The 20,089-nt window shown below is 63.3% G+C and overlaps 1 protein-coding gene across 3 annotated transcripts in view; it reads left to right on the forward strand.

The window, feature by feature from the left end:
- Positions 1-3,551: 3,551 nt before the first annotated feature.
- Positions 3,552-20,089, forward strand: part of INPP5A (inositol polyphosphate-5-phosphatase A) — a 162,416-nt gene continuing 145,878 nt past the window's right edge. Inside the window, exon 1 of one of the 3 annotated variants that reach the window (XM_072740507.1) lies at positions 3,552-3,904. In XM_072740507.1, the coding sequence (XP_072596608.1) occupies positions 3,830-3,904 (75 nt within the window). In that variant the 5' untranslated portion in view covers positions 3,552-3,829. The remainder of the gene's footprint in view (positions 3,905-20,089) is intronic. The other 2 variants (XM_072740505.1, XM_072740506.1) reach the window with 2 other exon arrangements.

A 20,089-nucleotide genomic window follows, 5' to 3' on the forward strand; every position in this document is an offset into this window, starting at 1 on the left:
CTGGTAGCCCCTGGTAGCGCACAGCACGGGGGAGGCCCCGATAGACTTGCCGAATGAATAAGCGAGTGAGAAAAGGAATGAACGAATGGGGTAAGGCCACCCATGCTGTTGAGGGTCGCCGGGGCTCGGGCCTGGTGTCCTGGCCCTGCACCTGCTGACTGCGTGGAGTTGGCCAGCTTTTCTCTCCGGAAGCTCGGTTTTCTTACCTATAAAACAGAGCTGCATCCCACATGCGACTGCTGATGAGGAGTAGAAATACGAGTGGTAAAGCACCTCACGCACAATTGGTGCCTGCAAAGTGATAGCTGTTACTGGAGAGAGCTGATTCATGAAGAAAGAATCCAAATAATTCAGAAGGAAAGAAGCCTCCCTTGCTCAGATGAGTGAGGAGTAACAAGCGGCCCACTAACTTACTAATGGCCAATAATATGCCTCTGGCTAAAGCAACCGAGTCCAGCCCTTCCCCCAGAGGACGGAGCCCTGGGTTCCTCCAGTGTGTCTGGCCAGGCTGTATGCAGAGTCAATCAACTTGAGTGAGACCTTGAACCCAGTGCGCCACAGATAATGGACTAAGGGTGACCCACCCGGCAGGAGTATTGAAAATTAATGACTATAGGATTAAAACACACTTAGCAACTACAGAGTGACGTCCATCTATCCATCTAGCTGCTGAAGGAGACTTTTAAGCACGCTTGTGGGTAAGGAATCCCAGCTGTGAGCCTCTCAAGCATCGGGTGATCCGAATTCATAAATAGGTCGGTTGCTATCTTAAACTAAGTAATGATACGATATTAGTGGCTAACGTGCGTGTCCTTTTTAAAACAACAGCTGACAACATATTGTTGTTTAATAAAAGACTTGGCCAAACTCTCTCTTGGGAGCCCAGAGGGCACGTGGCCAAGCAGGCCAGGTCCAAGCGTGCGGGCGTCTGCCGAAGAATCCTTGTCAGGCCGCTGGCTGCTCCACCTCACTTCCTCTGCCCTGCTCCTTGGGGGGGATCCAGACCCAGATGCCAGGGGGGCCAGGGCTCTCCTGAAGCCAGGTAAGTCGGCTTTGCAAAACTTAGAATAAGTTGCGAAACTTAAAACATGATATCACTATTTTGGCAAAGGGAACAACCAGACACGGGACAAGATTCCAAGGCAAAAAAAGGACACGCAAAGAAAGAGAAAGTAAGCCTCCCTTTCTGCCATGACTTTATGAACGTGGCTTTAACATAGGTGGTGCCAGTGTTCCTATGCCTCTGAAAGTCCCACCCTGGACCCAGGCACGGTGATGGCTCTGCTGTGGCTTGGGCTTGCATGGTGCGTATTTGTCATTTCCCTGGGGCAGGCTGCACCCTGCATCTTGACGGCAGAGAAGAGGAAAGGAAAGCTGATGTGATGGTGTGTGTGGCAACTGGTGGGTGGGTGGGCCGGTGGGTGGGGGAGGAAGCAGCCTCTGGGAGGCCTGAGGGGCAGAAGAAGCCAGTGAAGTCGCCTCTGGGGCACAGAGACAAACGAGGCTGCCCATGGCTGGAGGTGGCCACAGGCCCCATGCATCGGTAAGTGGGCACTTTGGAGTGTGAGCCTCAGAAGGAAGGAGCGAATTTGGAATCTGTTGCCATCTGCCAGCTTCGAGGAAGCCGTTCCCAGGGCAGCAGCAGGCACATGGACAAAGTCTGAGGACACTGGCTAGCAGGTGGTTCCCACCAATGAAGGAGGAGCCAGGACCCAGCCTGGGGACTACAACACAAGGGAAGGGCAAGCAAAGGAGGCTGAGGGGGTTGGCAGCCAGGGGGAGGACGGAGATCGCCAATGTCATGGTCACCAGGGCAGACCCTGTTCCTGGGGTCAAGTCAGGGGGGGCAGAAGCTGGTGCTAACCATGAGGATGCCCCATTGGGGTGCAGGCGCAAGAAGCACAGTGGGAAGAGTGGTCCATGGGCACTCGGGGCGGACCGGTCACTTCTAGGGGAAGGTTTGCAGCAAAGGGAACAGAGGTGGGGGAGCAAGGAGGGGCAGAGGACAAAGGGGGACTTTATAGGATTTGAGACAGTGCAGATGTTTGTGAGCTGATGGCATGACCCAGCGGAGGGTGGTGGTGGGCTGGGGAGGGGAGGGGCACATGCTGGTGGGTAAGCATGTCCACCAGATGGTAGGGCCTGCTGGCGGCTTGGAGGCGGCAGGAGGGCTCAAACAGGGAAGCCAGGATGGGTGTTGTGCAAGGGCACCAGGGCACGGGGTTGGGTGTTCCCTGAATCGGGCACTGTCTTGGGGTGAGCAGGCTGATGTGCGTGCAGGTGTGCTTCCTCCCGAGGCCAGGGAGTGCAGACATGCGAGGGGAGATGTGGCCTGAGGACTGGGGAGGAGGTGATGCTCTTCTTAGGCACCAGGACCTGGTGAAGGGTGGTGTCCTTAGCGTGCACGGATTTTGTAAAAGGGTAAACAGGGGATGCTGCTATGGGTCAGCTTGGGCTGCCCCGACAAAATACTGCACAACAGGCGCCTTAAACAGAAAGTTCTCACAGTCAGGACGCCCAAATTCTGAGATCAAGTTCCCAGGGGTCTGGTTCTGAGGCAGGCTCTGCCTTCCTGGCTTCCTGGCCAGCCTCTGTCCATTCACATGACCTCTCCTTTGTTCTCTGTTGGGAGCGGGAGGGTGTGGGGGCTCTTCTTAGGAAGGACACTGATTCTACTGGAAAAGGGACACACCCTCAAGGCCTCACCCCACCTTAAGGATCTCCCTGTAGGGCCCCTCCCCCTCCCCACGTGGGACACCCGGCGGGGGGGCTTCGCCTGCCAATTCTGAGTCCAGCCCCGCTCCACGAACGATGAAGGAGACCTTGGTGTCTAGGTCAGATGGGTTCTGGGGCGAGGAGGTGGTCGCGGCAAGCAGGGTCCCCCAGGGAAGCCCTCCCTGGCGAGGGCGCACAGGCCTGCACACCCACCGACCCTGCGGGTCAAGGGCGGCCGGGCCCGGGCACCCCCGCCCCCGCCCGGCCACGTGGGCACAGCTGGGGCGCGGGCCTGGCCGGGGAGCGGGGCGCAGACGGGCCTCCTGCAGGCCCCTGCGCCCCCGCCCAGGCCCCGCCCCCGCCGCCCGAGGCCACGCCCCCACCCCAGGCCACGCCCCCACAGGCGCGTCCCCGGCCCGAGCCCACCGTTCCGCCCAGGCCTCCACGCCCCGTTGAGCCCGACCTTAGGCGGGGGCTCCCACGGCCTGGGTGGGAGCCGAGTCAGTGTCCCGGGCCGCCGGCCCCCACCTGCGCGGCCGCAGGACCGCCCCCGGCAGCCCCCCTGCTCCAGACTAGCGAGCGGCCCCTTTAAGAGGCTCGGGCGCCGCGGGGCCGTGACGTCACGGGAGTGCGGGGGCGGAGACAGCGCGCCGCCGGGCGGGGCGGGGCGGGGCGGGGCGGGGCGGCCGGGGGCCGACGGGAGGGCGGTGGCCGCGCAGCCCCGCCCACCGCAGGCCCCGCCCCGCCGAGGCCCCGCCCCCGCACGCACGCCCCGCCCCGCGCACGCCCCGCTCCGCCCCGCGCACGCCCCGCCCCCCGGCTCCGGGCGGGACTCGCCTCGGCGGCGGCGGCGGCGGCGGCTGCGGGAACTTCGGCGGCGGCGATCCTAATGGCTGCGCGCGGGCCGCGGTGAGGCGCGGCAGAGAGCGACGGGCGCGGGGCCGCGGAGCAGCGAGGGCGAGCGAGTGCGCGCGCGGCCGGACCCCGGCCAGGCCCGGCCCGACCCGCCGAGCCCGCGATGCGCCCCGGGGCCGCCCCCCGGCGCAGCTGACGCCGCGGCCCGCGGAGACCCCGGCCGGCCCCGCGCCAGCGCCCGCCGCCCGCCCAGGCCGCGATGGCGGGGAAGGCGGCCGCCCCGGGCACCGCGGTGCTGCTGGTCACGGCCAACGTGGGCTCGCTGTTCGACGACGTAAGTGCGACCCCGCGACCCCGCGACCCCGCCCCGCGACCCCGCCCCGCGACCCCCGACCCCGCCACCCCCGACCCCGCCACCCCGTCCCCTCCGCACCCCGAGCCTCTGAGCCCGCGGGCCTGGCGCGGAGCCGCCCCGGGGCTGCCCCGGGGGCCCCGAATCCCGAGGCCCTGCCCGGCCCGAACCTTGGACTCCCGGTGCCCGCCGCCGGCCTCCGGGCTGCACAGGCTGAGCCCGACCCCAGGGCGCACCCCGGAGCGCAGGCCCGGCCTCGGTCCCTCCCCGCCGAGGACCCCGGCCCGCCCGGGGGGCTGCACCTTGCAACTTAGTGTGTCTAGTTCGCCGCGAGGGGCCGTGGGAAGCCTGAGGACTCTCCGCGCCCGTTTGTTAAGGAGAAAGATGCCGGGACGCCGGTCGAGGCCGGACACGGGATGTGCCCGCCGGGGCCTGCGCCTCCAGCCCGGGGCCTCCCCGCCGCCCGCCCGGCCGGCCTGCAAGCCGGGAGCGGCCCGAGGCAGGCCCGGGCTGACCTAGTTCGCCGAGCGCCGCGGTGCCACCCGCTGTTGGCGCTCGCACTGCCAACCCCGATGGAGCAGAAGGCAGCTCCAAGTGGCACGCGTGTCCGGGGGGAGAGGGCGATGGCACAGATGGAGCCCGGGCGGCCTGGCTAGGTGAGCGGTGAGCGGTGGGCGTGGGCCCGGCCACCGGGGCAGGCGTGACTCGGATTCCCGGAGAAGGTTCTGGCGTCCTGCCGAGCCTTCCCTTGCCGGCAGCAGGCTCGGGTGAAGCGTCTCAGTAAGCTGAGGTCACGTAGGGGCTCGGCTCGCCTTCCTGGACAAAAACTGGGTGCTATTTTTGTGTTTTTCTTATTTTAACTTGCAGGCGTCCGTGGATTCTGCTTCCCTGCCGGAGCCGAGCTGCGTCCGTCCCCCCCTCCCCGCCGCTGTTTCCCCCGGACAACTTTATCTAGTTTCTCGTTTGATCGCTTTTCTACAAAAGTGCCCTGCATGGGTGTGCGTCTGTATATTTAGCGCGTTCTATTCTCGGCTTTCCAGTAACATGCCACTATAACATGGTTTTTGCTCAGATGATTCAGATCCGTTAGCTGAGGCTTCAAAGCCTCAGAAATGTCAGGAAAATTAAGCATGGTGGGGCATTTTAGTCTCAGAGGGAACAGAATTCCGCTGTGCAAACATTCTTTCCAGTAATCTTTGATTCCGGGTTCTGGCGTTTTCGTTGTGTTTCGGCCGTATATGCTCGCTTCTCTCCGTTGACGCTAAGACTGAATTTACTTTTGTTTGCCAGCGTGTTCTTCCTGAATTTTCATTTTTCTTAAAGGCTGTATGGAGTTTTGCGTTATGTTTACACCTGGAAGGAACATTTGTTTTGGTAAACGGTCCGCAGGTTCGACTTGCGGGACGTCTTTCGATTTGAAGGCCAGTGGAGGGGTAGCAGCCCAACCTGCAGGTCTCTCGGCGGGTGGAGTTCGGCCTGGAGGAGGCAGCCGTCCTCCCTCGAGGCCTGGAGAGTGGCAGGGGTGGGCGTCGGCCGGGCTGTGGCTGGGACGTGCTGGTGCCTGAGGCAGGAAGCCTGGTGGCGAGAGCTGCGGCGCCGGCGCCGAGTGAAGGGCGAGTGGATTCCTTGGTGTATGGGAGGTTTCAGATCCACCCGGCGACTGTCCGCACGACGTGTGCCCGTGCTGAGGGACACACTCTTGAGAAGGTGGCAAGGCCTGGGGAGGAACGCTTCTTGCCTGGCTTTGTCACCGTGGGGAGGGGCGTCTGGGTGAGACCCAGGCATGGCCTGCCGGGAGGGACGCAGGAGGCAGGTGACGCACCTGGGCTTCTGGAGCCCTCCGCCCCCCCTTATTACCTGCCCCCATCTGGAGGTGACACTGTCAAGAGGCGTCCGGCAGGCTGCTCTTTTCTCGCCAGCACCCCTGGCTCGTGTCCGCCCCGCTGGCTGGCCCTCCCCGAGGGCCCTCGGGTTGCTCCTCCCCTGCGGCGATACCCCTGAGGGTGTGGGAACGGCTGCCCTTCGGCGGTTCCCACACTGTCACCCTTCTGTTATGGAGAGTCGTGGGGGACCCTGGACAGTTCTTGGTCCCATAGGTTGCAACTATCAGCGTTCGCCACATCGGAAGGTTAGAGTCCGGGAGACGTGCAGACCCGGCGGCGGCACGTTAGCCGTCAGGACGGTGCTGCCATCCCACGTCATGGCCCTCCAGAGGGCTCCTGGTCCCTCGGGACACAGAGGCCGGGGGGAGACCGTAGTGTTATCGTGAGCATGGCTGTGACCCGCAGACCCAGCCAGGCCTCCTGGGCGTGACTCCCAGGCCCTCCGTCCTCACTGGTGGCCCTGTGCACACGCGTCTCCCCGGCTGGGGCCTGGGGGTGGCTTTTCCGGGCTCACGGCCCCGGCCAGATTGCGTCAGGAGAGCCCTGCGGCTCTTCTGTGGTCCCCAGTTAGCCTCCGGGTGTCACTACGTGTGCTCCTGGAAAGGGGTGGCCAGGGCTGCACCCCTAATTGTTTTGCTCCAGGTGGCTGGATTTCTAGCGTTCGCTTCTTTGCATTGTTGCTGGAAGCGAACTCAGAAGGTGAATTCCTGCCCTGCGGCTTCTGAGCTCGGCCCACCCGTGGGGGCCCACCCGTGCCGGCAGGGCTGTTGCTTGGGAAAGGCACTTGGCCGAGGGCAGGGCTCTGAGCAGGGCCTGCCCTGGGGGATCTGCCTGTGGGCTCGTCCTGCGCATATTCAGAGTTGTGTCACTTTTGAGCTGGTTTCCCTTTTCGCTGGGCCAACGGCTGGGCCCTCTCCCCGGGGCTTGCGGAACCTCGCGCAGGAGCTCTGCAGAGCTGTGAGCTGGCTGCAGTCGCCAGGGCCTTCCCGGCAGCAGGTGCCCCTGGGCCCCGCCCGGCCAGCCCTGTCTCTCCTGTCTCTCCTGTCCCTCCGCGTGGCCCTCCTCGCCCTTGTTCCCATCCCAGCCTGAAAGGACACGTCCCCAGCTGGCGCTGCGTGCGGGCCACGTGTACCCGCTGCCTTGCCCCCTCTCCTCCCGGCCCCTGTCCAGCTCCGGGTCACACGGGCTTGGTGGAGGGAGTCCACGGGGACCTGGAGCCCGAGGGCTGCTGTCGTGCCTGTCCTCACGTGCTCCGGGTGGCCTCTGATGCCGTGGATCGGTCTAGTGTTTCAAGGACTTTGGTGATGGCTTCGAGGACACATCATTCTGGTGTCTTACGTGTCGCCCCTCCACGTGTCACGAGCCCGTGGTTTTCACTGTGTTTGCAGACTTGGGCAGCTGTCGCCACGGCCCATTTTAGAGCCTGTTGTGTGCCAAAACAAGAGGTGCCGTAGCGGCCCCCTCCCCGAGCCCCCAGCCCCGGGTGGTCACCAGGCCACCAGGCCACTTCCTGCCCCCAGGAACTCCCTTATTCTGGGTGTTTCACGTAACTGGAGTCGCACACTTGGCCTTTTGTATCTGGCTTCTCTCACCGGGCGTGAAGTACCCAAGTACCACGTGGCGGGTGCTGGTGCTTCGTCCCTTCCTCTGCCCGAGCCCCGTCCCCCCGTGGACTCAGCGTAGTCTGTTGATCCGTCCGTCAGCTGGTGGACGTTGGGGCAGTTTCCACGTTTTGGCTGTTGCGGACGGTGCTGCTCTGAGCATTTCTGTGCCCCGTCCTCATTTCTCCCAGGCACATGCCTCGGAGGGGAACTGCTAGGTCCTTGGCGACTCCGTGCCCCACCTTTGGAGGCACTGCCCGCTACTGCCCAGCGTCTGCACGATTTTACCTTCTGTTAGATGCGTTCCAGTGTTCTGGTTGCTTCCCATCTTCCTGGCCTTGTCCTCTTTCTTCAAAGGGTTTTTCCTGGGCTGTTTGGACACCCCTGCTTTTGGCTCTCCTCCTCACCCCCACCTCCCAGCACCAGCTGCCTTTCTCTGGCCACACTCACCCCCTTGGGGCTGGTCTGGACTCGGGCCTCGAAGGACCGTATCCATGCAGATGCCAGGGGGCAGGAAGGAGACCCAGGCCCAGGACTCGGCCCGTAGCGCAGTGGGAGCGGCTCAGTGACTCCTGCCGTGGCTTGGGAAAGCCCGGGGCTCAAGGCCGGTGCAGGGACGTGGTGGAGAGTTCCCCTCAAAGTGCCGGGCTGCCCGACGGGTCGTGCACCGTCTCTGCAGCCCCCGACGCAGGCTGTGTGTGCTAGGTGCAGGGTGGGGGCTGGCGGGCAGGGCCTCCCAGCGGGCCGCCTGCGTACTCTGCGGCCCCCGAGCCCCCCGGGAGAGCTCAAGGCTGGAGGTGGCTTAATACATGTGGGTATTTTTTGCATTGCTGCCTCTGACCTGAGGTCTCAGGTTACTTTCTCCGTAGGAATTTGGTCTGTTTGCCAGGGTGGGGGCCTCTAGACGTGGACCTACCCGTTCCCCCCGCAGTAGCATCCCACAGCACGGTGGTCCAGAGCCCGGTGTGGCTCTGGTGCTGCTGCTTCTGCTCCGGAAACCGCATCCGCGCCCCGTGTACCTCCTCTCACTCTGGACAAACGGCGTGTCGTGCCGGCCTTGGACGTGGTCTGGGACTGGGACTCGACACGCCGAGCACCTGCGTGCAGGCTGTGCGGGCCTCCCGTCCCTCCTGCCGACGGCTGGGTCTCATCGCTGTCCGGCAGCCTCTGAGCACGCGGTGTCCTCTGCCCACACGGGCGTGCTCAGCGTTTCCTGTCTCCGTCAGCTCTAGAGCTGCTGAGAGGGGCTTTCCACCACACGGGAGGCACGTCTTCCACTCAAAGTGTTAAATATTTTGCGTGCTTTGAATCTAGCGAGGTGAGCGCTGCAGGTGGGCTTGCTGGCTGTTTGTACCGAGATGCATCTGCGTCCACCGCCTCTTGGCCTGAATGACCCGGAGATGTTACACTCGTGGGCCATCACCGGACAGGTCCCTGCATCACACACACTGTCGTACGCAGACAAGGTGCCCTCCGCGGAGTGGGAGCGGGGGTGGGGCTAGCGCTGCCCTGGGTCCATCTCCGGCGGTCTGCAGGTTTTGAGGGAAAGAGGCCTGTCTGGGTGTGATTCCGTGACACGTTGGGTCCAGTTTGGAAGTTACAGAAGTTGGACCCAGGCCTGCCTCCTGGCGGATCGCCCTTAGGGGAGCCCCCTGTCTGACCTGGGTGGGGGGCGATGAAGCAGCTGGAGGAGGCTTGCTAAGGCACAGCGGAGTGCTGGTCCCTTGAATGCTGACCATCTCCGAGTCAGCCCCTGCAGGTGGGGGGGTGGTGGACGGCAGGAGGGTCTCCTGTTGGGAGGCGGGCTGTGTCTAGGAACGGGGTCCAGAGGTGGGGGGTCAGCGCAGGGCCAGGAGGGCAGGGGACGTCTGGGCAGTGTGTTGGTCACCATTTGTCGGTGTTTGTTGGGATGCAGCCCTGCTGCCCCCGTGCCTCCCGGGGCCCTTCCAACATGCGTGAGCTCGAGGAGGGTGGTCGTGGGGGCTGGGGAAGAGAGGGGCAGAGATGTTCCTCAGCTGAACATAAAGTGCCTGGGACTTCTCTCTTCTGTTGCTGCCTCATTAATTAGGGCGTTTGGAACTGTCCAGCCTCGACCTGCTCCCTAGACACACGGGGTGGCAGCTGGCCTACCGGCTCGAGGCCTGGCTCCTGGCTTGGAGCGTAGGCAGTGAACATCGAGGCCTTGGCCCCCTTTCCAGGGCCCCCCGCTCTGTGTGTGTTGGAACCTGAGAGGTGTCCCGATATGGAGGACTTCCGTAGGGCAGGTGCAGAGCTGGTCCTCTGGGTGCTGCTGTGTGCTGTGGGTGAGCGCACACAGTCGTGTGCATCTTGATGGAGCCACCGATGGGGAAGCCGTTGGGGTTTGACCTTAAGCCGTGGATGAGGCTAGAGCAGCAGCGCGTCCAGCTGCAGTGAAAATGGAGCCAGTGTGAAAGGGGCCTTTCCAGCGGGCGAGGACGTTAGTCCAGGAACATGACTGTGATGGTTGCGCCAACCTGGGGCGGGGGTTGGGGCGACCTGCTGTGGGTGCAGACGGGCCGGGCTGCACGCCCGGGGCCGTGTTTAGGGCCTGCCCCTCCCAGGCTCTGCTCCCCGTGCCCGCCTCTACCGGGCTCTGGCCGTGGGAGTAGAGGGGGGCCTGCACTGTTCACATCTGCAGTTTGGGCACACGGGTGTGTTTTGGGAGATGGAAGAGGCCCTGGAGCATCCGCCTGGACCTGCCCTGAGTAGGCCGGGCCGGGCGGTGCTGTGTGCCAAGGCGTGCTGCCCACCTGTGGGTCCAGCACCAGCGAGTGGCCCGACGACCTGGGAGCTGGTCTGGCCCCCGGGGGCGGCTTGGGGGTGCCCGGGGCTCTGCCGGGGGCTGCTCTTGCTGCCCTCACACAGCAGGGCTGTTCCAGGCTGATGATGTGCCCCGGCTGAGCGGGAGCCCACGGGTGATGAAGTCCCAGGGAAGCGCTCTGGGCTGGTCTTCCTTGGGGAATAGTCAGCCCCGCCCCCAGGAGGGTGGCCTCGGGGTCACCTGTTACTTGAATCTTGACCCACTGGGGGGTTGTTGTGGCCTCAGGCCCCTTATCTTCTTCCTCCTGAGCTCTGACAGGGGCCTAGGGCCCTTCTTTGGGGTTCGGGCTTGGTTGGGACGCGGGGACTGGGGCCACACCCCCTCACCTGTTTGAGCCAAACGTGCTGGTGTGGGGGTGGCTTTCCCAGAGTTCCTGCCCTGACCGACCTGCCCCGAGGTGCATCCGCCTGCACCCCGGCCCGCCCCGCCTCTGCGCCAGAGCCTGGCCCCGGGCCTTCCATCGGGCCCTGCCCTCTCTCGGCCTCGCACGGGAGCGGAGTCCAGGACTGCTTCCTGGAGGCGGGGGCCCCTCTTCCCCGTGGCGGAGTCTGGGCCTGGCTCTGGTTCAGCCTGCGGGCCTGGGCTCAGGCACCCGCCGTCTCCGCCCCCTCCCAGGCCCCTGAGCCATCGCTGTTATCCTAGGACCTGGAGGTTTACGAGGGCGAGGGCGGCATGGCCCGGCCTGGGTCTCGGGGGAGGGATCCTGCCTCCGTGCGAGCGCGAGGCCACGTGGCGGAGTCCGCAGGGACACGGGGGACGGGAAGATGTGGAGGCTGCAGTGTGCTGGTTATCACCCGCGCCAGGGCCGTGCCGGCTCACCCTTGTTTGCTCGGTGCGTCAGGAGGCGGGCATGCCATCTGGCACGGGCCGCGGCGCCCGTGGAGGGGAGCAGCACCCTGGCTTCCTGGGGGTGCTGGGGCTGCCGGCGATCCCGCGCGCCTTCCTCCCAAGACCTCGTCCCCTCCTGCCCAGCCAAGGCTCCTTACCGCGTCCAGGGCTGAGCAGCGCCGGGGACGCCGGGTTGGTCCATCGCGGTCCCCTGGACGCGGGCTCCTGTGTCGGGCTTTGGGGCGGCCTTGGGGTGGCTGCCCAGGCTCTAGCCCTCGGCCTGCGGGCTCCCCGCCAGGCGTCCGGGACGCGTGTAGCTGTCCCTTCACTCCCCACTCACCTTCCCAACCCCCTTTCCCACCAAGCCCCTGTGGCAGGTCGGTCCTCCGTGGTCTGCACAGGGCGTGCTTCTGCAGCTGCTCTGTCCCCAGGGTCCCTTTGGCCTCCTGCTGCTTACTGTCCCTTCTGGGGACAGCGCGCTGTGACCAGCTCCGTGCCGTGCTGTCCCGCCCTCCCCCTGCCCCACCTGAATCCCTCAGCTTTGTGCTTTCATGCGCACGTGTGGCTGTCGTCACCGTCCGTGGTGTTGAGGGGTGTGGGCCTCAGGGCAGCCGCTGCTGGGTGGGATTTGGGGTTCTGCTGGGGGGGGTGGAGGGCGGAGCCGTCAGGGCTGGAGGGAATCGGAAGGCGGCCGGCCTGCGGACCCCGGGTGTGTCAGAGCCAGGTGGTGCCCTCCAGGGCCGTGGGGGTGCGGTGGGGCCCCTGCGGGCGCGGCGGCAAGGCTCTGGGCGCCAGCCTGTCCTCTCTGCGCTTTTGTTGAGGGACAGTTGTGTGTCGCACGGCTCACCCTGCACAAGCGTGCGGCTTAGTGACTTAGGGCAGTGCTGGCAGTTGTGTGACTCTCCTCATGCTCATTTTACGGCAGGTGCCCCCTGCCCATGGCAGCCCTCGGTGCCACGGCTCTGCGTCCTGTCTCCAGAACTTCGCCCCCAGCACCCACCTTGTGTGGTGGAACCGCACGGCCTGTGGTCCTTGGGCCTGGCATCGGTATCCTGCCCGCGCAGCTGTTTGTCTCAGCAGTTCTGTGCCTTCTTAGGGTCGAGTGGGTTCCGGAAGGTGTGCGCCCTGCAGCGTGTCCGCTCCCCGGTTGATGGATGTGGTATAGTTTCTGATTTGAGCTACGTGATCGATCATCTCTGCCTCTGGTTGTGTGGTCAGCGGACACTGGTTCTGTGGGCAGTGCCCACCTGTTCCAAGCAGCTGCACCATTCCACGTGCCCTGGCCGCGTGGGGCTGAGGCTCTCCGTGTGGGTCGGCCACTGCAGGTGTGGTGGAGATGGCCTGTGCACGTTCTGGCCCCTGGCTTTAAAAACAGGCGGCTGCGGTGGTCCTGTGGGTACCGTGATTATGATGGTAATGGTACTCGGCAGGCTGTTGACTGGGAGCGGCTCCTCTGGGGCTCTTGCACTTCTGCTCACCCCCTTGGGACAGGCACACCGGATGCTGGGACCTCCCTAGAGGGCCCCACTTTGCCTGGATGGCAGGTACCTGTGATAGTGTCATGCCCTCCAGTGTGGTTATGCAGGTGAGGCAGGGGCAAGGACAGGTGCACTGGGGCTTGGCTCCTGGGACTTAGCCTCTGCCCCACAGCCTGCCCCCCCCCCATGGGGGGTGGCGTGGAGTCGTGTGCTCAACAATCAGTCTGGTGGTATTAGTCTTGGGGAGCTGGGCAGCGGTGGCATCTGCAGCCTCCCCTCCAGTGCCCGGGCATGGAGGACACCGCCCCCAGTGAGGGGCAGGGAGTGCCTCTGGCAGGTGAGTTCCTGTCTCCCAGCCTCTGGGTGTCTGCCCCCCCCCGCCCCCCCGTGTACCTTTATCTCCTGGGGGTCTGGGATCTTTTATAGTCCTGCTGGTGAGGGGACGCTGTTCCACGGTGCACCCAGCTGGTCAGCGAGGACTCTCTCAGGTGGACGGTTCAGGGAGTCGGCAGCTGTTCCCGAAGTTGCACTAGAATGCTGGCCCGCGGGAGGGGCCTGGCCCTCCTTGCGTGGGGACGTGCCTGCACCGGGATCCGCATGGGCCTGGAGCTTCCTTTGGCCACACTCGCACTAGTCCTGGGACTCCTCTGCCGAGGCCCGCAGAGCAGATGGGGTGGGGGGGGTCCTGAGGACCCCTGTGGGAAGCGGCTGCCCGACCCCAGCTCTGAGCTGTCGGTGGCCCCAGAAGACGACCTGGTAGAGGGTTGGGCTCAGGTGAGCTCTCACTTGCTGGGGGAGCCTGAGCTGATATTTGGGGTGAAAGGTCAGTGCTCTTAAAACCATGTTGAGGCCTCTTTGTGCAGAGCCCGTGGGGGCCGCTGCACTGAGAGGTGCCCACGGAGGAGCTGAGTGGACAGAGCCGCCCGTCCCGGTTTGCTTGGGTGCCCTCCAGACCCTCTTGGGGCCTGTACCAGTTCCGGGTCCAGGCTTCGTTGGGGTGCGCCGGCGGGCACTGGCTCCGTCCGCTTCAGCGGGTGGTTGCCCAGCACCTGCGTGCAGAGCATGCTCTTCGTTTGTTGAGTTGTGATTTGGGGTGATTTGGGATTTATGTCAAGATGGAGTCATTCTGTTAAGAATGACATGTGTCCAAGTGGCAGACAGATCTGTGGGGACGCCTGTTTTGCTTTTTTCTCCTTCATCACTTACGGTTTTTCAGATCTTTTGCAACTTCCTGTTTTTGCTGTAACGCCGTCACCGCCCTCAGCGCTGCATCGAGGCAGCTCGCGCCGTGCACGCTGTCCAGGTGGGAGGGGGTCGTGCTTGCTGATGCCACGAGCAGAGTGTGCAGAGTGGCAGGAACTGACCAACCGGGGCCACCAAGGCCGGGCCCCAGTGGCCGATCGGAGGACTGGCCAGGACGGTCACTGGGCCAGGTGGGGTCTGGCCGAAGTTTCTGAAGCCCCCGGGCCCTGTCCGCCCAGGCGCTTGGTGCTATTGGAGAGGAGCTCTGGGGCCAGGAGGTCTGGGCTCCCGGTTGTGGGTGGTTCTGCTGAGTTGCCCCGGTTCAGCCTCAGCTGGGCTTGCAGGTGTGTGGGCGATGAGGGCCCAGGGAGCTCATTCTTAGGGGCTGTTACTAGCGTGGTTCCGGTGGCCTTGGGCTTAGTGAGTGTCTCCCCAGAGCTGGGCCCTTGTCCAGGGGCTGGAACCTTGGCAGGGAGTACCAGGGAGCACCAGGGAGCATCCCAGCTCCCCCACACTGGTGCTCCCAGCAGCACACTCGCCCTGCCCGCCTCTGTGGGCAGTTCCTTGAATTGGCTGGGCAGGTGGCTGAGCGCTGGAGGTCTTGGGGTCCCCCGGGGGCCGTCCCTGCGGCCCCGCGTGCTGCCTTCCCTGCCCCCATTTCCCACACCCACCCTACCATGTCTCATCTGAGGCACGAGGGACGGTAGGAGAAGAGGGCGTCGGGTGACGGGCCAGCAGAGAAGGGAGTGTCCTGGGGCTGAGGTGAGGAGGCTGGAGGGGGCCTGGGTTGGGGGGAGGAGCATTTCAAGTTGGTGTGCTGGGGTGTGGGGTGCAGGGCCGCAGGAGCCAGCAGGCAGGAGCCAGGGTTCATCGTCTGTGGCACCCGCGCGTGGTCGAGGCCTCACTGCCCAAAGGGGGGCTCCCGCTCTGTCCTGCCGCGGGGACGCACAGCGCGCTCTCAGGGCCGAGGGGCCTCCTGCGGGGCAGCCCGGCTCCGGCTCACACTCCAGGCCCCCAGCTGCCGGTGTGGCAGGAGGTGGACTCGAGGGGGCCTAGGGTGCCCAGAAATACGTGCCCTGGGCCTTGGGCCCACAGACCGCCTCTTGGACGAATGGCCGGGGTCTGGACCTGAAGTCCGTGGGGCCTGGGAGCCAGCTGGAGAAGTGAGCAAGAGGTGGCCTCCGGGGCCACTGCCAAGCAGGAGCGGAGGCAGGAAATGGGGGGCTGAGCCCGCGTGGGAAGCCGTGTGGCTGGCGTGGGCGGTGTGGTCAGCAGGCCCGGCGGGGCCAGTGGGTGGCGGAAGCCAGGCGCTGTGGGCCGAGGGGTGGCGTGGCTCGGAGGGCCTTTGAGCCCCTGCTCCTTCGGGCCGCGGGGGCTGTGGCCAGTGACCCCACTCCCGCGGCCAGCGAGGTGTGGGTGCGCTGTCACCCCCAGGCGTGGCCTTGAGTCTGGGTACCCGGGTCATGGGGGCTGCTGCGCCCCATCTGGGTTTTCACTGCTGATAAGTGAGTCAGTCCGGAAGGGGAAGGGGGGGTGCTTGGGGCGGGCTGGAGAGTGAGGCGGTGGCAAGGGTCGGTGCCCCAGCGGGGTGCCCCGAGGTCCTCACGGACGGGATGGCAGGTGGGAGGGCGCCGAAGAGTGTGCTTCCCGTGTCTGTTCTCCGTGGCAGGAAAGTGTACGAGGGGCCTTAGGGATTTGGGTTCCGGGAGAAAGCTGCCGGCTGAGAGCCTGGGTACTTCTAGTTTTCTGTAATGAAAAAATCAGGTAGAGTGACCCCAAAGCTTCCTGCCACACTTTGCGCAGACCCTGCATGACACTTTGAATCGCCTGACAAGCCAGTGGCACAGACCGACCATAGAACGATTGCAGTGTTTTATGGGAATTGCTGCGTTAGGAATCTCCACTTGGGACGAGAAACAAAGTTTTATCATTTTTTAAAAAAATTTTTTATTTATTTATGATAGGCACACAGTGAGAGAGAGGCAGAGACACAGGCAGAGGGAGAAGCAGGCTCCATGCACCGGGAGCCCGACGTGGGATTCAATCCCGGGTCTCCAGGATCGCACCCTGGGCCAAAGGCAGGCGCTAAGCCGCTGCGCCACGCAGGGATCCCAAAGTTTTACCATTTTGTAAAAGTAAATCCCCCTGGCTCCGGCGGGGTTGCTTTCACGGAGCGAGTCCAGTTCCCAGGGCGGGGGAGCCGACGCGGGGTCTGTGCAACGGGAGCGTCGGGGGCGTGTGCCGGGGTGCAGGGCACCGTGGAGGGAGCCCCGGCCAGCCCTGCCTTGTCGCACACAGGCCTCCTCCGGGTGCTGAAGTTACACGCAGGTGGGTCCTGGCCGCCACGCACTCGTGGTCGGGGTCACCCTGCTCCCGGGACTCGCGCGGGGCCAGGCCGGGGCAGCCTCGCCAGTGCGGGGGACTCCCGCATGGGATGAGTCTACAGTCTCTTCTGGTTGGGTGGCAGGAGGCTTGGGCGGGGGGTCGCTCTTGGCAACACCCGCGTCGTCAGCCGGGCACTGGCGGTGGGTGGCCCCTGTGGTCATGGAATCCTCAGAAACTCTTCAGTAGGAACGAGGGCCCTGGGTGCCGAAATCGGAGGAAATAGCCATTTGTACATTTGGTGGGAGGCCAAGGAGGCTCTTCTTGCATGTCTGAGTTGGTGTGACCGTGAGTGGAGAGGGTCTCCGGGGCGCGGGCCCGGGCCTCCTGCCGTCTCGGGGCTCCTGGTGCAAGTGGACGCTGCGCTGCCGAGTGCCAGGAGTGCCCCGGCCTCACGGGACGGATGGTGATGTGCACGGGGGCAGCGTGTCCTGGCCTTTGTGCCTAGAGGGCACGTGGCCGCCGGGCAGGTCCCCTGCGTCTTCCCTTAGGGCCAGGCTCCCACCGGTCCTGGCACCCTGGCTGCGGCCATGCGTTGCAGAGTGCCCCGTGGTGGAGAGTGAGTCGCTCGGCTGGCGGCGTGCGCGGCTGCGTTTACCGTGGCTCTTGTTATTGAAAAGTGGAGACAGTTCAGCTGCCCCGAGACTCTCTCTTGCAGCGTGTAGTTCGGGGTCTACAAAGGTCACACAATCCTGGAGTGTGTTCGTCACCCCTACGAAATCCTGGTACCCATCAGCGGGTACCCCCAGATGCTGGAAACCACTTATCTCTCTGTGTTTATGAATTTGCCTCTTCTGGAGGTTTTCTAGAGGGAATCCGACAACACGTGTCTTTTTTGTGTGGCTTCAAGGCTTGTCCGCGCTGTGGGTGCATCAGGGCGCCGTTCCTCCTCGGCTGCTCCTGCGTTGCGGGGCTGGACCGCCCCGGGTCCCCGCCTCCGCTGGTGGGCACCTGGCTGTCCCTGGTAGTGTTGCCAGCAACGTTTGTGTGAATGTACGCTCTGACTCCCCCGGGCGTGGACCTAGGACTGCCCCCTGGGTCGTGTGGTAACAGGTTTACTGTCGTCCAGAGTGGCTGCTCCGTGTTGCCCCCCGCCCCCCGCACACGGGGGCCCCACGGTCTCCGTGTCTGAAAACGCGAGTCCATCTTTCTGATCCTGACTTCCCCGTTGCTGTGAAGTGGTTTTGATTTGCGTTGCCCGATGACTGGCGGCGTCGCCTGTCTGTCTGTCCGCTTACTGGGTATCCGTAGGTCTACTTTGGACACATGTTCATTTACATCCTTTGCCTGCTAAACATTTTTTTCTTAAATTGTTGAGTTTTTCTTCATGTATTCTAGGTCCTGGGTTCTTATCAGATGCAAGGCCTGCAAATACTTTCTCCCGTTGTGTGCGTTGTCCTGTCTTGTTCCTGCTGGTGTCCTTGGAAGCACAGACGTCTGGAACTTTGGTGAAGGCCACGTTATCTGTCTTGCGTTTCTTGTACTTCAGGTTGTATCTGAGAAACCACTGCCCAACCCAACGTTACAGGGGGACTTACCCCGATCTTTTTCTCTAAGTCTGTACTTTCAGCTGTCGTCTATTTCAAGTTAATTTTTATATTTATTTAAAATAAAATATTTTATTTATTTATTCATGAGAGACACAGAGAGAGAGGCAGAGACACAGGCAGAGGGAGAAGCGGGCTCCCTGCGGGGAGCTGGACGCGGAACTCGATCCAGGACCCTGGGATCATGCCCTGAGCCGCAGGCAGACGCTCACCCACTGAGCCCCCAGGCATCCCATATTTCAAGTTAATTTTTAAATATGGTGTGAGTTAAGGGTTCTTGTTCGTTCTTTTGCCCATGGACACTTGGCTGTCTCAGCACCATTTGTTGAAAAGACTGTTTTCTGCCACCGAATTGTCTTGGCGGAAATGAATTGAAATTTGTTGGAAATTAATTGGCCATAAAGATGCAGATTTCTCTCGGTTCTGTTCCCTTGACCTCTGCGTCTGCCCTCGTGGGGGGACCACACCGAGTTGGTGATGGTAGCCTTGTAGCGAGTGTTGAAATCAGGAAGCACGAGTCCTGCCCTTTGTTGGGCTTCGTTGCTCCGGGTGTCTTCCCCTTGCCCGCGGACTCTGGGAGGAGCCTGTCCGGGTCCACCGAGGCGCCCGCGGGAGTGTCCGTGGGGATCGCCTTGGGAGGCGCGGCCCGCTGGCGTGGCGTCTTCAGTCCGGGGCCACAGGAGAGCCCTCTGTTTACTTAGGTCCTCTTCGGTGTCTGTCAGGGATGCTCTGTGGGTTTCAGTACGAGTCTGGCACTTGTTTTGTTTAATTTATCCCCCGTCTTTCTGCTGGTCTGTTTAGACTTTCTGTATCTTTGGGTTTGGTTCTTGCTACTTTGTGTCCTTCACGTAGGTTTCCAGCCTGGCCCGCGCCCCCGTGGTCTGCCCGTAGTCCTTCTGGGTTCAGGCTGGCAGTGACGTTCCCCTTCCGTCCCACTTTAGCCACCTGAGTCTTCCGTGTGTGTCAGTCCAGCCAAAGGTTGTCAGTCCTGTTGGTTTTTCTCAAAGGAGCAGCTTTTTGGTTTCATCGATTTTTCTCTGCTATTTTTCTGGTCTCAGTGTTGGCCGCATTTAGAATTAAATCCCACAGAAACCTTTCTTGAAAAACTCCCGATGATAGAATCTCATTCTTTGCCTTCCACTTTGTGTTTGTGGTTGACACCGAGCCACTGTCCTGCTTTTCCCTGAGCAGAGACGACATTTGTGAAGCAGGCCGACGTGGCCTTCTGAGTCACCTGTGCTGGGCACCCCGGTGGTGGCTTTTGGTCCTCGCTCTGGACGACTGCACTCGGGGCCTTCCCCTGTATGCCGGGCACCAGGGCCGGGAGAGGTGGCCCTTAGGGCAGATGTGTTGACTTTCTTTGTTGCTTGATTAAAGGCAAACTGGGCACGAGTGAGCCTCCAGCCAGATGCTCCTCTGAGCACTGACGTCTCTGGGCACCGGTCTGCAGCTCTGAGAGCCAGAGGGCCGTGGCCACTAGCACCCTGGAGCCTGTGACTTCTGCTCCCGCGGGCTCCCTTCTCTCCCACCACCGGACTGATAGTAGGAAGAAGCAGGAAGTACTTAGAATAGTCTTCAGAAGTGGGGTTGGGAAGAAATGCCCTTCGGGACCTGTCCACTTGGCCTCAGGGGTGAGGAGTGCATTGCAGGGGGTGACACAGTCCTTACTGACCTAGGTCCTGGGCTGTGGGATCGCCTGCCCTCGGGATGTCACAGTTTGGAGTGGAAGATGAGGGCGAGATTACAGCTGTATCTGGTTTGTCAGCCTCAGGGCTCTAGGGAGACACAGCTCCTCGGGTAGTTGAAGCACGAAGGAAGTTTTAAGAAGAGGTGGCTCCGGGAAGGGCCAGGAGTCAGGCTTGCTGGGCCCAGGGAGGGGGTGTCCGTGTGTCTCCCCGCCTCTGGGGGCCCTCGCTGCTGTTGGGCAGGGGACCCGCCCCGCGGCTTCTGAGCCCGTCCCCACCCGCCCTGCCCCTGCTCCTGCCCCTGCCAGGAAGGGTGCCTGGACGGCCTCCTGCTGCCCCTGGTGCCCACTGCGCGGCGGGCCGGGCCTGGGGCCTGGGGAGCCCGTCCTGCTGCCGGGCCGCGGTGCTGGAGGCGCCGAGGGGCCCACGCCATCCTCGCCTGGCCCGGCCGCTGGGGGTGTGCGAAGTGCCCCCGGCTGCTGTCGAGGGCGATCATGGTTCTGCTTAAAGTGTACTTTCCTAACGGCTTGCCGTTTGCCGTCTGAAAACAGATGGTTTTTTTTTTTTTTTTTTTTTAAAAAAAAAGGCTGAGAGGGTGAGGACTGATTCCTGGGACTTGGGCAGGACGAACCTTGAGGTGCCGAGGGCGCTCCGGGCGGGGTGGGCGGGAGCCGGGGCC

Source organism: Vulpes vulpes, chromosome 15, assembly GCF_048418805.1.
Source record: "Vulpes vulpes isolate BD-2025 chromosome 15, VulVul3, whole genome shotgun sequence".
Classification (NCBI taxonomy): Eukaryota; Metazoa; Chordata; class Mammalia; order Carnivora; family Canidae; genus Vulpes; species Vulpes vulpes.